The sequence below is a fragment of the Chelonoidis abingdonii genome, chromosome 1, assembly GCF_003597395.2.
Source record: "Chelonoidis abingdonii isolate Lonesome George chromosome 1, CheloAbing_2.0, whole genome shotgun sequence".
Taxonomy (NCBI): Eukaryota; Metazoa; Chordata; order Testudines; family Testudinidae; genus Chelonoidis; species Chelonoidis abingdonii.
Genome location: NC_133769.1, coordinates 232,682,104 through 232,698,573, shown reverse-complemented (window position 1 = coordinate 232,698,573; position 16,470 = coordinate 232,682,104). Strand labels below are relative to the sequence as shown.

At 38.9% G+C, this 16,470-nt stretch overlaps 1 protein-coding gene across 3 annotated transcripts in view; it reads right to left on the bottom strand.

The window, feature by feature from the left end:
- Positions 1 to 227: 227 nt before the first annotated feature.
- FANCB (FA complementation group B) overlaps positions 228 to 16,470 on the bottom strand; it is a 32,552-nt gene continuing 16,309 nt past the window's right edge. For 2 of the 3 annotated variants that reach the window (XM_032795932.2, XM_032795931.2), the window contains 5 exons: positions 12,587 to 12,715; positions 11,771 to 11,934; positions 8,456 to 8,910; positions 4,702 to 4,939; positions 228 to 778 (listed from right to left, as the gene is read on the bottom strand). In XM_032795932.2, coding sequence (XP_032651823.1) covers positions 358 to 778; positions 4,702 to 4,939; positions 8,456 to 8,910; positions 11,771 to 11,934; positions 12,587 to 12,715 — 1,407 coding nt within the window. In that variant the 3' untranslated portion in view covers positions 228 to 357. Of the gene's footprint in view, positions 779 to 3,747; positions 3,989 to 4,701; positions 4,940 to 8,455; positions 8,911 to 11,770; positions 11,935 to 12,586; positions 12,716 to 16,470 lie in introns of all 3 variants that reach the window. The other variant, XR_004375866.2, reaches the window with a different exon arrangement.

Below are 16,470 nucleotides of genomic sequence, written 5' to 3'. Positions count from 1 at the left end.
AACAGACATCTTACAGGCTTTATTTAAAACTGTAAAAAGTACTTGCTGTCTAGCTGTCCTAGAGGTCCATCTTTAATGTTCCATTAGTGTCAAACTGGCTATGCTTCATCAGCCAAAATATAGGTATTTATTTATAGCATTTTATGATTTATAAAGTGAAAAGCTATATTAATACTAAGTACTTTCAAAAAAGGAAAATATATGTATCAAACAGTAGTGACAACACCGGTAGAAAAAAGTTTTATTCTCCATCTTCTAAAAAGGAATTACATATAGAAAGTAAAAATAAAATATAAATAGTGCTTGATAGTGTCATTTAAATACAATTGTATTCAAAATAAATTTCGAGAGGAGTCATTATGAAATGTTCAGTCTCCATGCAATCGTATCAGAACACAGCTGAGCCTCAGCAATTTTCAAAGTAATTTGTCTGTAAAGGGCACCGCTCACTGTTTGGTTCATACCCAATGCACTTTGCTTCTGTTCGTTTCGAAGCTCGTCTCTGAACTGCTGCACTGCTTCCTTTTTGTCAGACAAAGATGACCCTGTAACCCTGCTCATTTTCTTGCCTGCCTCACAGCTCAATGTAAAGTTGTTTTCAACTTCACTTACTGCAGAGGAGAAAGAACTCCGAAGGGTGTCCATTTCCTTTTCCAAAGCTAGTGCAAACTGGTCAGTAAGGATGTCCTTGCTTTCTAACCTCAGGGGTTTTACTTTGCAGGTTGGTGGGAGAACTCCAAGGAGGCTATGAAGGCACTGGAACAAGACAGTCTGATTTCTGTAAAATAAAACATTCATCAACAGAAGGATACAATTCTTTCAAAATCCGTTATTGTACAATGAAGCAACTTTAAATTGACTGAGGAAATTACCTATACATCTTATTGTGTAAATTTTTTAAGTTTATTTCCTGCAGATGGAAAGGCAAGCAAGATCTTCCTTTTGGAGCCTATGTCAACTACTGTATAGTTAAAGAATTAATACTAAGCAGACTTGTGCAAAATCAGCAAATACTCAGTGCTGAAATATATACAGGTCTGTCGCATCTTAGGCGCATTTAACATGCACAATTTCAGCTTTACGCGGTCGGCAAAAGCAAAAAATAAACAAAAAGAGAAAAATCATTTAAGTACTGTTTCTGTAGTGCGGGCGATTCCGCCTGCCATTACACTAAATGTAATTTTGACTATACGCGATTTTCGCTTTAGGTGCTGACTGTGTAACGTAACCCCAGCATAAGATGAGACCGACCTGTACCCACAGTTAAGAGTAAAGTGTCATCTGTTTCTGGGAGTATTGGACTGTAATTAAGGGGGTGCCTATAATGTGAAGGAGATTAATGTGTTGAGCTGGTGTGTTTCCTTACATGCTGAGCCAGAAAGAAGTTACAATGTGTTTTGTGTGGACATTAAAGTATAGTAAAGAGTTTACAGAGGGAATGAGTATGTTGCACTTAACCAGCCTTAATTCCTTTAAAAAAGTGTTTTAGTTTATAATTTCCTGTTTTTTTTTCCAACACAAGAGTAGGAGGGTATAGGAGTGGGCAGGGATGCTGCTCCCACAATTTCCGTTATGGCGCGCGGATGTAGACTCATGGGCCATATGAGACTCAGGGAAGACAGAACAGCCTGTCAAATGCTACATCTGCTGTGCTGGACCAGCCCCAGATCCTCAGAAGAGAGGAATCTTTGATGCCACAGAGCTTAGACAGAGACTTGAAAGTGACCAGTATATTGCATGCTATCCCTGACTGAACTGGTGTTTACATCATAGGCTATCTTCAGTTTCCTGTACCTTTTTCTAATCACAGAATAGAGGGTCTGCCATTTTTCTTCAAGGCATTCTTATTTCAGTCCATTTGAAGACAAGGGAAGATGGAGAAAGCTTTATTTCCACATGACAAGGCTTTAGTGAAATAGTGGTCATCTTCACCAAAGATGGCCTATGGCTTCAGTCTCATAAATTATATGAAATGATAACTATTAGAATGAGAGTTAAATTATAAGGGCAAAGAGATACAGTGAAGTTAATAACTTTGATTAGAGATATAACCTGAATTCCTCAAATGTGCACTTGGGACTAATTTTCAATGAATTAATTACATGGAAAGTTTGAAGGATAACTAGCCAGTGGTTTGCTAGCAAAATGGATGATAAAAATGGGGAGACACAGTTTCTTAAGAGACTGACATTGAATCAGTTTTCACCAGTGGATTTATTCAATGTTCTTCAGATGATTCAATCTTTATTCAAATAATGTTCTTTAAATTTGGTATGATACACTGTATTCTTCATATGAAACAAAGAGGCTAATCCCTACTTTGAGTGAAAATTGAGCCCACTATAGTTATAAAGGCACATCAGTAATACCTTCTCTTTACTCTTCCTTTTAGACTGAATCCTTCAGGGCAGGGAAATGTACCATATTTCATGCTTGAGAAGTATCTAGCATACTGCGTAGGCTACCAAGCCAAATAATACTGCTATTATTAACGTAGTATTTGGCCTGATGGAAGAAGTTCTGAGGCCTACCCATTTCTCAAACAGGTAAGATCCAAACATGGATACATGCTAGTTCAACTGATCCACACTGAAAAAAAATAATGAAGGGGTAATCGTGACTATTCAGACAAAGATCTATACTATAATTTATTAGATTTTGAGGACAGGAATTAATCAGCACTGCATGCATACAGAATGTTGAATTAAGTCACTTTGAGGTGTTAAGTGAAAAAATGGTTAAGGATTGGATCATTGTTTGTAGATTTCTTATTTTTTATCAGAGTGTTAAAGATAAGGGCACATTTAGTTTTATTTAAATAAAAGTTATATTAATACCTTTCAGTGAAATTCAGGACTTTCCTGAATTGACAATCTTGCAATTCAAACTGAACTGCTATAAACTGAAAAAAGTAGGGAACTCATGAGAGTTGCAGATATTTTCACTCTCCAAACTGCCTCATGAAGTTTGCATATAAGAAACCCTACAGGAAAGCTTGCAAACTGCTAAACTTCATCTGTTTACTGAAGATCTATGGTTAGCAGTCAGAAGATTCCAACTCCTAGTGCCAAGGGAATCTAGCCAGAGATCTGACTCAGAGACATGTATTATTTTCCAAGGGTAGTAAGCGAAGACAACTCTTAAAGTTGCTGAACATACATTATTGCACGTTCATGGAACTGTAAATTTTGACATACTAAATAGAATTAGTCCTGTATATACTTTGATTTTATGCCCAGGTGTCTGGGCAGAGCCCAAATGATTGCAAAAGGTAATCCAATCAGATCTACTAATAGGCACAGGATGGTAATTTAAAAATAGTCCTAAATGGCTGTCACTGCTATGCTATGCATATTACACTATGGCAAAATAATTACAATGAAAAAATGATATTCTGCCTCAAACTCAAGTTATAGAGGATGTGACATTGCACCCCATACTCTTCATAGTGATATTGCTATATGATCATAGCATAATTCTGATGTATTTTATGCAAGATAAGCCCTGTGAAGTGCCATTAGAAAAGTTATGATTTGCTGAATATGATCTTAAAATCATATATATCATTGCATGTATGATGTATCATTTTTGTATCTGAAGTTATAAAAACTATGTATCTGTATTTCAAATGTACTTACACCAGGGTAACGCCCACTAGACAACATGCTTTCAGTCTAGATAGTTCGTTGAGAAGGGCCTATTCAGAGCAATGAGCCATTAGGGATAACAACAGGCCTTATCACCCACCTGGTGAGCTATCCTGAGAATGTTAGGCAGCCTATGAGTGATGGCTGCTATGACTCTACAAGGACATGTGACCAGGCCCCATGATGCCAAACTCCATCTTGGAATGTCAGTATTTTCCCACAGACTGGGCTGGGAACCAAGCTTTGGAACAAAGGATTCCCACCATATGCAAAAGCTATATAAGGCAGGGAATGACATCTGGTCTTCTTCAGTCCCCACACAAGACTATACCTGGAAACACCTGAGGAACAAAGACTGAACTGTGAGAAGTGCTGGACCCAGGCTAAAGGGATTTCTAGCCTGTGAATGAAACACCTGGGGATTCCAAGCTGTGAAGCAAGTGCAGCTTGCCCCTTAAAAATCTGCAGCCTGCTTGTAACATCTTTTATGGTGAGAATCTGCTAATTCGTATCCAATTTATCTAGTATATTAAGCTTAGTTTATGTTTTTTGTTTCTGTTGTTGGTAATCTGCTTTGATCTGTTTGTTATCCCTTATAAATCACTTAAAATCTATCTTTTGTAGTTTATTAACTTGTTTTGTTTTAATCTAAATCAGTGAGCTTTGACTGGAGTGCTTGGGGAAAAAAATCTCTCGCTTGATTACCACAAATGTGCATTGTTCTCGTCACACTGAGGGAGAGGTGGACCAGGTATTAAACCCTTATACTGACCAGATTTGACCAGGGCAGGAAGGTACTGCTCTGGGGTCCCAGGCTGGGAATCTGGTGGTTAGAGAGCCTGTGTGTAACTGCAGCTGAGTGTGTCCGTACCTGTATGAATGCTGGTGAAAGTGCAGGCTGGAGGGCTTTGCAGCTTGTCACAACAGTACAGTGTGAGAGGGAGCCCAGAATGGTGGATCAGGGGGCTCAGTGGTACCCCAGCTCCAGGTAGCACCCCAGAGGGAACCTATTACATAAGTCTTGGTATTCCCTAACCTTTCCAACTACTATTACCTGCAAAACAATGTTAAAGTTCCTTCAAATGGAGTTTTTAGATTCCAGTTAAAGACAGTGCCATGCAGACTTCCCAATTTATGACAAAACATATTTTCAGGGCATTCCTTGATTGGCATACACTCCATCTGTGACAGTAGCCACATGTTCACTGGAGTCAGTGTGCAGTCAGATGAGACTATCTGAAAGGAGAATTTGAGAGATACTGCAAGAATAGAAAATATATCTTCCATGGTGCCTGTAAGAGAAAAAATATGAAAAGGTATTAAATTTAAGAATTTAAATACACCTCTACCCTGATATAATGCTGTCCTCGGGAGCCAAAAAGTCTTACTGCTGTATAGGTGAAACCGTGTTATATCGAACTTGCTTTGATCCGCCGGAGTGCACAGCCCCATCCTGCCCCTCCCCTGGAGCACAGCTTTACCACGTTATATCCGAATTTGTGTTATATCAGGTCACGTTATATCGGGGCAGAAGTGTATTTTACTAGTTAACAAATACTGATCAAAATGTGTTTTTCTTTCAGATTTCAATATCACTTTTTTACTGCTATTTCAAGAAAGCTGGAATTGGGAAGTTTCAATGTTTCCACGATCACAAATGATATCTACCTTGCTTACCTAGCAATGGTATGTCCCTCTTGCTTGATCTTACATCAAAACGATCACCCTTGGATTCTACTTCACCTCACAAGTCTACCAAAGCATCCGGCCCTCCCTAGGGAATTCCCTTCCCACCACCTTCTTACTGGGGTTCTTAGTAAGCATCCAGGTCAGCTGACAGTGGGCCTCCTGGATATTAGAGAGTTGTAGGGAAAAACATTGGTTTGCCAAGAGACTTATCAATAGCCTACTGTGATATTAGTGTGATTGGTGGACCTTAGCTATTGATACAGTAGCTCCTAAACAGTCTCCTCTTCCCTGGCTTTGCCTTCAGAGATGACAGAGAATTTTGGATTACCTGCAGCTGACAGAGAGAGATGAGAGATAACTGTATCACTAGAGAGAGAGGTCCGATTCTAAAATGGCTTTATGTATGGCTGCATTTCTGAACAGGAGTTTCTTCAATTGTTTTAGTGTCATTTGTATGAGGTAATCTCAAAATTTTTTATCATCTCAGGAAAAATATTTTGTTATATAAACTGTATATATGAAAGTTAAATATCTCATATTTAGAGATAAGCAGCAGAGTCTGTAGCTTTAAATACATTTTGCTCCCCCTCTCCTCCTCAGAGTAAGCTCTAAGATTTGCCATATAAACTTGTCAGCTCCTTTTGAAGAATGAGTTTTAAAATTGGTGCCCATTGTTCCTCTATTAAACAAGAATAAACTGGAGCTCCCAAATTATCTTCTGTATATCATTCTCCCTTTGTATACCTCTTTCCTATCCCATCATCCCCTTATTTAATGCCTCTAAATTAAAAAACTCTCAGCCTTTTCAATTTCTACTCACGTAGAAGTCTTTCCATGCCTCTAGAGATTTCACTTGTCTCTGGGCATCTTCTATTTCTGCTACATCTTTTTTTGTGAGAAGACGACCAGAATTGAATGTAGTATTCAGGGAGAAGGCATTGATTTATAATGGGATAACATCATTATATGTAAAACTGATATCCTAAACGTTGTTTGCTTTTTGATCACCAATGTGCATTGAACAGAAAAGTGGATTATGGTTATTTTGATCCCGGCAAAGTTTAAGCAGAGCTGGTAAGAAAATTTCTTGTGAAAGTGAGTCAAGTTCAACAACCTTTTGATCAGAATTTGCCAAATCACAGACAGTTGCCTGGTTCCCTGCCTGCTCACCTGGTCAGCTTCTGGGAAGCTGTGCCATGCAGATCATAAATCCCAGAATTCCAGGGTCTGTGGCTCCAGAGCAGCCCCACTATGTCAGGGTTCCCAGGATTCCTGCCAGTAGCCTGAAAGCCCTGGGGACTCTCAGGATTTCCAGGCTTCCTGCTGTGGAGGGATTAATTGGGCTCTGCTCCTGATACCATGGTAGGGAACCTGCCAGACTGGAGAATCCTGGCTGAAGCCAGGGCTCTGAGGACTTCTAATGTTTTCTGTCATGGAGCTGGGAGCCTGGAATGAGCTCCCAGAGTTTCCAACTTTGGGGCACTTGTCATAAACAGATAGCTAAGGGTTAATGTTTCTTTTACCTGTAAAGGGTTAACAAAGGGAACCAAACACCTGACCAGAGGACCAATCAGGAAACCAGATTTTTCAAAGAAGCTCAGGAGGGAATTTTTGGGTGTGAGTGTCTTTTGTCTGTGTCTCTGTTGCCTCTCTCGGCTCTGAGAGAGGATCTCTCTATTCCAGGACTTTCTAATCTTCTGTTTCCCAGTTGTTAAGTACAAGTGTATAAGAACAATATAAGGTTTTTTAATATTGTTTTTGTATTTTCTACATGTGTGTAGTTGCTGGAATGTTTTAAATTGTAATTCTTTTTGATAAGGCGTTATTCATTTTTGGTTTTCTTTAAGCAATGACCCTGTTATTGTCATCTTGATACAGAGACCATTTTTATATCTTTTTATTTCTTTTTTATATAAAGCTTTCTTTTTAAACTTGTTGGATTTTTTTCTTAGTAGAGGGCTCAAGGCATTGGACTGCGCTCAGCCATGGAATTGGTGGAGGAAGAAGACGGGGAAATCTCTTTGTGTTAGAGTTACAAAGCTTGAATTTCGTCTAGGGACTCTGGAGGGGTGAGGAAACACTGATCTCTCTCTGTTTGTGAATTCAAGGAATTGACAGCAGGGTAATCTCCTAGTGTACCCAGGGTGGGAAGATCTGGGAGGAGTAAAGAGGGGGATAGGGAAGTGGGTTATTTCCCTTGTTGTGAGACTCAGGGCATCTGAGTCTTGGGGTCCCCCAGGGAAGGTTTTGGGGAGACAGAGTGAGTCTAGACACTGGAATTTCTGGCTGGTGGGCAGCGCTAATAAGCAGGTAATTAAGCTTGAAGGTTTCATGCTAGCATCTTATTTTCTGAACTCTAAGGTTCAGATCTGAGTAGGAAAGCTATGACAGCACTTTCCGTGGCAGGGCTGCCCCAGCACAGTACACTCTCAGCAGGCCTGGGAGCCAGGCAGCTGCTGAGTGAAACTGACAATCTCATTTTTCACATGACAGCAGTTGGATGGGAGACCACATTTTATTTTGGAAATATCATGTGTCAGCATTTCTGAAATGACATTTTTTCACAATTTTCAGGTCACAAGAAGTTTTGAAAAAATTTGTTGTGTTCCAATACGGAATACAACCAAATTTCAAAGTGTCAAAATTTCTCAAACCAGAAATTCCTCAACTAGCTCAAGTTATATGAAGTTCAAATTATTCTTTCCAGGATACATTACCTTCCATTCATCATCTGCCATCACAGTACCAACTGACTTAGTTTTGTTAGGTCTCTTTGAAGTTCCTCAGTCTTTTCTAAATAAAGAATCTAAATTTTATGTTACCTCCAAATTGTGCACTGCTCTCCACCTTTTTAAGATCAATAAATATATTTAAACACTAAACCTAGCACAGAACCTGGGAGCAACTAACTTAACACTTTTCCACATTGAGAACACATTTTTCCTACTGTTTTCTGTCTCAGTCAGTATCTAATTCATGACAGACTTTGTAATGAAATTATACATATTTTGATAAAAATGATCACAACATGAAAAAATGAGAATATGGCTTGAAAACAAAGATGAGGATATTAAATTAACTATGACTAATGTGAACAAGTCAATGCATTACATATTTACCTGTAGAATGCCTATTATTTCTTAGCAAGTTTACTGAATATTTTCCACTTGAAATATCTTCCAGACATAATGAAATTTTCCCACATAGTAAAGTCAGTTGTCTGCTTTCCTGCAGGTTGCCATCTTGATATTTTCTCTTGTTAGCATGCAGTAGTATCATACAACATATATCACGGAATGCCAGCAGTGGTGAAAGGCGGGTAACAGCGACAAATGTCTTTGCCCCATCTGACAGAATTTTAGACCGTCTTCGAGGGTACTCTTTTTTCAGATCATTCTTGCTATGGAAGTCCAATTTTATCCTTTTTGGTTGTGGTTCCATTTGGCATGAGGAGATAGACAATGCTGAGAAAGTCTTATTCAGTTTAACGATTTTACTCTGACATTCAATAATTGGAGAAACTGAAGTGAAGTCATGCTCCATTACCAGGGATAAGCAGACATCATTCAGTGACCTGTAAAACCCATACAACATTACTGTACTTCAAATTCACATTTTATAGTCAGACAAATATAATTAAAGCTTTGCAAAGATGCAAACTGACATTTAGTGCTTTAACCTCATGGAGGTTCAAGTTTTTATACCGTCAGCTGAATTACCAAAGAACAGATGAATTGATCAAAAATCTTTAACATACTTTCAGACTAATTCATGTGATAGTGCAAAGGTGTCTGGTAAGAACTTTGAAGGTATATTTTAGCATATACTTTACCCAATACAGTATGCATGGAGTTAGGTTTCGAAAACATAGGCTGGGATTTTCAGAGGAGCCTACAGGAGCTAGGTGTCCAATTCCTATTGGAAGTTAATAGGATCTCTGTGCTTAATTCTCTTAGATGTCACTGAAAATCCCAGTCACAAGTTTGTGTAGATGAATAATTAAAGTTTATTTTTAAATTTTGTTTTAAAAAGTATATTTACTTATAATGCAGTACAAGGATACTTAACATGCAGAACAGCAACAGTCTTTCCTTCTTTAAAATCTGTTGAAGGATAGGGCCCTTCTGCTACTCCATACTTAATTTTAGAAACATCTATGTAGTTTTGTTCAAATAGCGGGTAAATTTCAAATTAAGATTCTAAATTACTCCACTATTTAACTTAATAGATATGATACAGTGCTCTGTGAAATTTGTGAAATGCTCTATTCACTTTAATATAACTATGTACTGTTCTCTCACAAGCGCCCTTAAATGACTGGAAACAATGTTTTTGTTAATTTCGTCAGTCAACTAAGCTTCAAGCTATGAGTCAGATTTAAAAGACTCATGTTTAAGAGTTTTCTTTGCAGTGAGGTAACATCTTATGCTACAATACAACATTGCAATTTTGCTCAAAAGGAAGGGGAAATGTTTTTAGGTACAGGCATCACTAATTAAATATTCCGTGGTTCCACTAAAAACAATTACTATGTTAAATACAAAATTACTACCATCAGAGCTAAAAATTAAAACTTAAAAGTGAAGACAATCTCTTCCCCCAGTGGCTCTTAGAGATGAACATGAAGTCAATTTTTTTTTTTTTTTATAAAGCTATAGCAATCTGGCAGTTGAGAGAGACCACACCTATCGCTCAGGTACAGCGGCTAAAGGGCTTAGCAGGTCAGTTCTCTCAGTCATTGGACACATTTTCAGTGGCATCCTCCTAAAGTGTAACTTTCCGAACTTCTTCTACATTGCTTGTGGGAATATACATAGGTCAAAAGGTGAGAGCGCTGCTTCTAACAAGCAATATATGTTCCTGTGTCAAGTTCATGAGTTTCAAGTATTTACTTTAAACCAAGTTTTCAAATTAAATACGTGCTAATTATATTTTTCTAGGACATAAGTGATATTAGTGAACACCTCTAGGGATGGAAAATGTTAAACTAACTATGAAAATGAAGATACATAACAGAATAAACAAGCCGTTTTAAAGAAAGTTAGTTTAATTTAATTTATTTATACATACATACAGGAAGTGCTACAAATTTATTTACACTTGATTTAAATCATGTGGAATTGCCAAATTTTTATTTGACTTCACACCAAACTGTAACATAATTCAATTTAGAAGATTAACACGGAGTATCTGGATGCAAGTCATATGGCCAGATGTTAAAAATGTTATGGTCAACAAAAAGTCTGCTATGTTTTCTACTGTACTTTTCTCTTAAAATGACATGGACTCTTGCCAAGAAAGGAAACAGAAACAAACATTTTTAGATTTACTGAAGGAACTATGCTAAGGTAGTAGTAAGGGTACAGTGAAAAATAAATCCAGAAATGCAAACATTAAGGAACTTTTAGCATTGATGTAGCCACATTGCACATAGGTAGTGGATTATTACGTTCAGTTTTCTTGCTTCCTATGTAGTTTAAAATTTATTTAAATTTATAATGGGGTTGCTAATCCATGGCTCTTTTACAGTTAAAGTGCAGCTTGTGGAGCTCCCCACGTCCCCTCTATCTTCTCCATACACCAGGCTCAGCGGGAGATCAGGTCATTTGCCCTGTGGCAGGGTGGTGGAACTAGAGGTTCTGCCAGAGACTACTGGTGCCTTCTAGTGGAGGGGTACAATGTAAAGGTTTGTTCCCTCTCCCCACAACAGCTTGATTCACGCCCCCTCCCCCCCCCCGCTTCCCTCCTTATTCTCAGCTACCCCTTCCCGCAGCTTCCAGATGTTAGCTCTGCAGGAAGAGGCAGCAGCAAAAGCAGTAGCTCTCCTTGCAGCTCTCAGCTGTATGTCGCTGCCTCTTCCTACATATATAGCTGCCAGCTTGCCAGCTCCAGCAACTGCCATGCAGAGAGTGGGCCTGGCGCCACCATGTGACTGAGTGGGACCAGCAAAATCTGGCAAAAATTGGGGAACCCTATGTGTCGCCCCCCCATGCACCTTTGGCTTCTTTCCAATGGGGAGGAGGGTCTTGGGGCTTCAGCCCCACGGGGCATGTCTGCTAGGGCTAGTGGCTTCAGAAGGAACAGGGATGAAGCCCTGAACCTGGGCAAACATCTCCCGCACAGCTGAAGCCCCAACATCACCCTCCCTGCAGGGCTTAAGCCTTGAGCCCTGGTAGGTGCCTCCTGTGTGGCTGAAGTTCCAAGACCCTCCCACTCTGCAGGAATGAAGCCTTGAGCCCCAGCATGTGCATCCCAGCTCTTGAACTTCTGAAAATTGTCATATGTGACCCAGAGCGTAAGTAAGTTTGGCCACTCCTGGTTTATAACATAAAAATATAGATTTCTAAAGCACAGGAAGTTACAAGTCCAATTTTTAACTTTGTAACCTGCAGGATCCAACTTATAGACTAATTTATTAGAATGTATTTACTTACAAGTTAGGTGATTCTGTTATTTTTACTCCAATTACCAAACTGTCATCCACCACACGTTGCCATAATTTCTCTATGAGATATTCTGGGACCTCTGATGTCAATGTCTTCTTTTTACCAAGAGGATGAAGATTTTCTGTATCATCCCAGAGCGAAACAAGACCCTCCTTACAGAAAAATATCTGTTTAAATAACTGAAGTGTATATAGTATAATTCTTTTACTACAGTAACTAAGTGTTTTTACTTTCCTGATTACCAAAAAGTATTCAGCTGGTCATAAGGATGAAACAGAAATTTACCTGGAATGTGTTATACCTTAAGTATCAATGGAAATCTACAGAAACTAATTCTATCCTCTACAACAAATGTAAGATGTGTTTATCTAACTGTGCTTTGCCATGAACTCCTCAAATGCATTAAGAAACTCAAAATTCATCCTTCCATTGTGAAATTGATTATATATTTCAACAACCCTGGACTGTCACATAACCCAACTGGCTTATGTGATCAAAAGTTGTCTTGCCCTATTGCCCTCTTAATTTCTTAATAGGTTTTGGTACCTAAAACTATTAATTAGCTAGACATTGACTGAAAAGTGAGTCTTGAGATGCCCTAAAATAGAGATGCTCCAGTACAAGTTAATTGAATATGCTGCATATCTAGGGCCAATGTACTAAAGAGTCAGTTTCCTTAAGTCCATCACCTTTTCAACCCACAACTGAAAAGTCAGTTTTCTACTATATATCCATCTCCAGTTAAAATAGATTATATTTCATTTTGAAAAAATATAGAAACCATGACAACACAATCTATTTTACCTCTTCTGCAGTTGGTAGGATATGCTCTCGCTCTTGGACAAGATCTATTAATGCGCAGCAAGATTCAAAAAGAACCTTCTCTTTGAGCCGTAAATGCTGCTGTAGTTCCCGAACAGAAGTGCAACCAGCCTGTGGGGTATAAAAAAGGATGGTGATTAGACTTAAGTAAGCAAAGTATAAGTGGAAGTGCATTAGGGCCTTTCAGGTTTACATTCCACTCTAGACATTTAAGTCAAGATTTAAAAAAAATAGGGTGCCTGAAGTTAGGCACTGAAATTCATGTTTGTTGAGAAAACAAACTTAAGTGCCTAACATTTAAAAAAAAAAAGTGCCTAAAGTATCTTGACTTTAAGATAGTCTGATGGATCCTCAAAAAAATCACAGATCCACAGAAATAATTAGTCATCTCTTCCTGATTCACTTTTCCTATCTAAATAGAAAGTTCTTTTTGCCTGCTTTGGTAGGGATTATTGACTGAACAAAGACCTTACACTTAACTTGATATCATGTTAAATACAGAGAAATGCTAACTTCTGAATGCCTCATCTGATCAATTTCAAAATTGCCTGGAGTCTTCCAGGCAGAAATTGGCAGACATCTAGTATTTTGGTGAAAATCAGAAAGGGTGGAGAAAAGAGAAGGGGAAGCAAAGGACCCATTAAGTCCCTTGCATCTAGTTAGTAGACTTAGCCGCTTCAACCACCTCTTTAATTGTCTATAGGTCAAAAAAACATTTGATGGCAGCTATTCAGCATTCTGGCATAATCTCAGCTCTGCCCATCATCGCATTAGAGTTTGATGACCTATCTCCGGGACAGGAATGAAATGAGTAAGAATGGTGTGGAGGAAGACTGAAGGGTCATGGAGCACACAGAGGCGGGAGAGTCAATGGAGGAATGTGTGGTGTGTGCAGCTCAGCGTGAAGAAGCAATAAAGAGTGTGACTGTCTGATGATCTAATTTAAACTGTTAAGCATGATAAATTATTGAATCCTAATTTGCATCTTTTATGCTTTTTCTCCAGAAATCTTGGCACAGAAGTCTGGAATGTGCTCTGCCTCATGACAAAGCAGCAGTATTCAAGTATTTGTTTAGTAAACTCTTTACTGTGTCGTCACCTCTGTCCTGCTTTCTAGAAGAGCATCAAGAGAATTTCAGACAAGATTCAGGACACAGCTATCTTTTCAAAAGGGTAAGGTGTGAAGATATAAAAGTAGGGGTTCATTCATTTAGTTGTTTCTGCAGACCAAACTCCATGCACCCTGCCCCACTCTTGCTCCTAAGTTCCCTGTTTGGAACCTTCACATCCCTTTCTATTTCAGGAACTCACCGCAAACCCTTCACCATCCTCATGCCAAGGGTTCCATGTGTCCATTTCTCATTCCCCCAAAGACTCTCCGTGACTCCTCTATTCTAGGTGCTATGTGCACCTGCATTTCCCAGCCTCTCTCCATTTCCCCCCTTCCACTCCATACCAGGATCCACCCCCTATTTTTCCCTCTTGCCAGGGTCCCTGTGGGCACCTCTTTTCACCCATCATTATTTCTCTTTTTTCTATCTGGGAGATATGTCCTTTAGGATATCTTTCAGAGTAGCAGCCGTGTTAGTCTGTATCAGCAAAAAGAACAGGAGTACTTGTGGCACCTTAGAGACTAACATTTATTTGAACATAGGATATCAACATGTTAAACTGTTTTGGGACAATGGGCAGAGATGAGATAGTAACTTTCCAGCAAACATATCCCTAATTGGTGCTATCAACCAACTATAGTAAAAATTGTGTTATCCAGCACTTTATCAGCCAGAAAGCTCCAATAACTGGCATTTCCAATATCTCCCAATACAAATCTTTAGTCTAGTAACTGGGACTAGTATACTGCCCAGGAGGTTATGCAATTGCACATTCTGCACTCTGTTTTTATGCAAAAGAGACAGAAGACAAGTAAGCAAGCTGATATCAGGGATTTATTCAAAAAAGCAGCTTCCAGGGTATGTCACAGGATCATTACAGATTCAGCCCAATCTCCTACACCTTCTACATCTACAATGATAATGAATGTTGATCATGACGATCCTGAGGCACTGCAAGATCCTGAAGTGCCTTCTTAATCAAAGATTAAATTATGTTCAGTATCATTTTAGTGTTAAGTGTATTTTTAGTGATCTGGGTATATGCCATGCGCTGCCCACAGTGATATGTAGTGTCATAATATAACCCTACTGTATAGAAAACTTGACCTGTATGCATCTAAGTGCTTCAAGAAACCAACTACTCTGCAGTACAGTACTACTACCGAATTGGTAAGTACCTGTACGCTATTTTATACCTTATTCATTTTATTGTATTCTAATCATTTGAAAACTGGTATTCCATCGGTAAGTATAACTAACTGGAATTTTTACTAACTGGCACGCCCCTCTCCGCCCCATTCCCCTAACATGCCAAATAAAGCTTTTACTGAAATTTGATCTATAGACAATTGCAGAGGTGCTTGAAGCTATGGCTCTGCTAAACATATTCCAAGGGCTCCACATGTCCCCCATTTTCCCCCTTCCAATTTTCTGATTCTTCATCCTCCCCCCGGCCCAAATGAATAGGGTTCTGTCCCCTGGGGCCTAGAAATTCCCTGAGATTTTGGAATTAATCAATGTGGCATTCAAAAGTTATCACGTTACATCCAAACAGTGAAATGCCTTTAAGTTGAGAGTAGGATCTCTAAAACTTGTCCAATAATACTAATCTAAGAAATTAAGATGCACAGAATTTCAAAGTGGAGAGCAATGTTTTGAATAGGAATTAGTCTTGTGTGTTTCACATAGGTCATTTCCCTCCAGTGTAAATGAAGCCCTGGGACTTTTCTGGTAAAAATGATGCATTTCATGACTGTCGATGAAATCTACGCTTGAGCAAGAGACAAAGTTGCCAATTACGTTATATAAAATAATAATCAGAAGGAGGATGGAAATTTTACAGTCCCAGGGTTCTCTATCTAGATTGCAGGTCTATGAAGATCAAAAAGCACTCAAAAGGAAATTTTCAGTATAAAGAATCTTACATGGGAGGAGTCAACGGGTCCATGAGGCTCAAAGCAAAGATTATTGTCTTCGAGAAAGTAGGAGAGACAGGAAGGAGGCACCTATAAAACTTCAGTGGCCAGACAGGAAGGTACTGACCTATAAAGCTTCAAGGGTCCAGGCTACTTTCGCGGCTTATGCAAAGATTACCCTATGGATATATTTTTCTATAAGCATTTTTTTCTGTGGCCAGCACTCACCTACACCACTATCTAGACTAGAAATGGGGAAAATAAAGCCCTGCATCATCAAAGGTTGATGAAGCATATGTTGCATCTACATACAGCTTGTATCACATTACGAGTACAACGTGGTCCTGACCTGATTAGGGCATCTACGTACTACTACACATACAACCTAAGAAATAAATCACAGTGCAGACTGCTTCATTATCTCTACCAGTGGCTTCATATATGGTGAGCAGGGCTTATAATAGCAGAAAACTATAGAACACAACATAAGTGATCCTCTGAGGGAAGTTGAGCAAACTATGACCTAAAAATACCCCTTACAATCTCAGAAGATCACAGAGCCACTCCAGGAGTTAACAGGTAGAACAAATACTTGTGATAATTCTCATAAATTAAGCATGGATATAAGTACTCATACCACAGTGATGGGGTCACATAATAACCAAGAACAGTAAGGAAGTTTTCTTTGAGAGTGAGATCATCAAATAATTCTACAGATTCTGAGCCATATCTATCGCAGAGCCAGACTGAAAGAATGGAGGAGAGTAGGGGAGAGAAAAATCAAGGAAGTCTGAGGACTCCAGGCACACCAAATTTTCTTCACCATAACATTACTGGA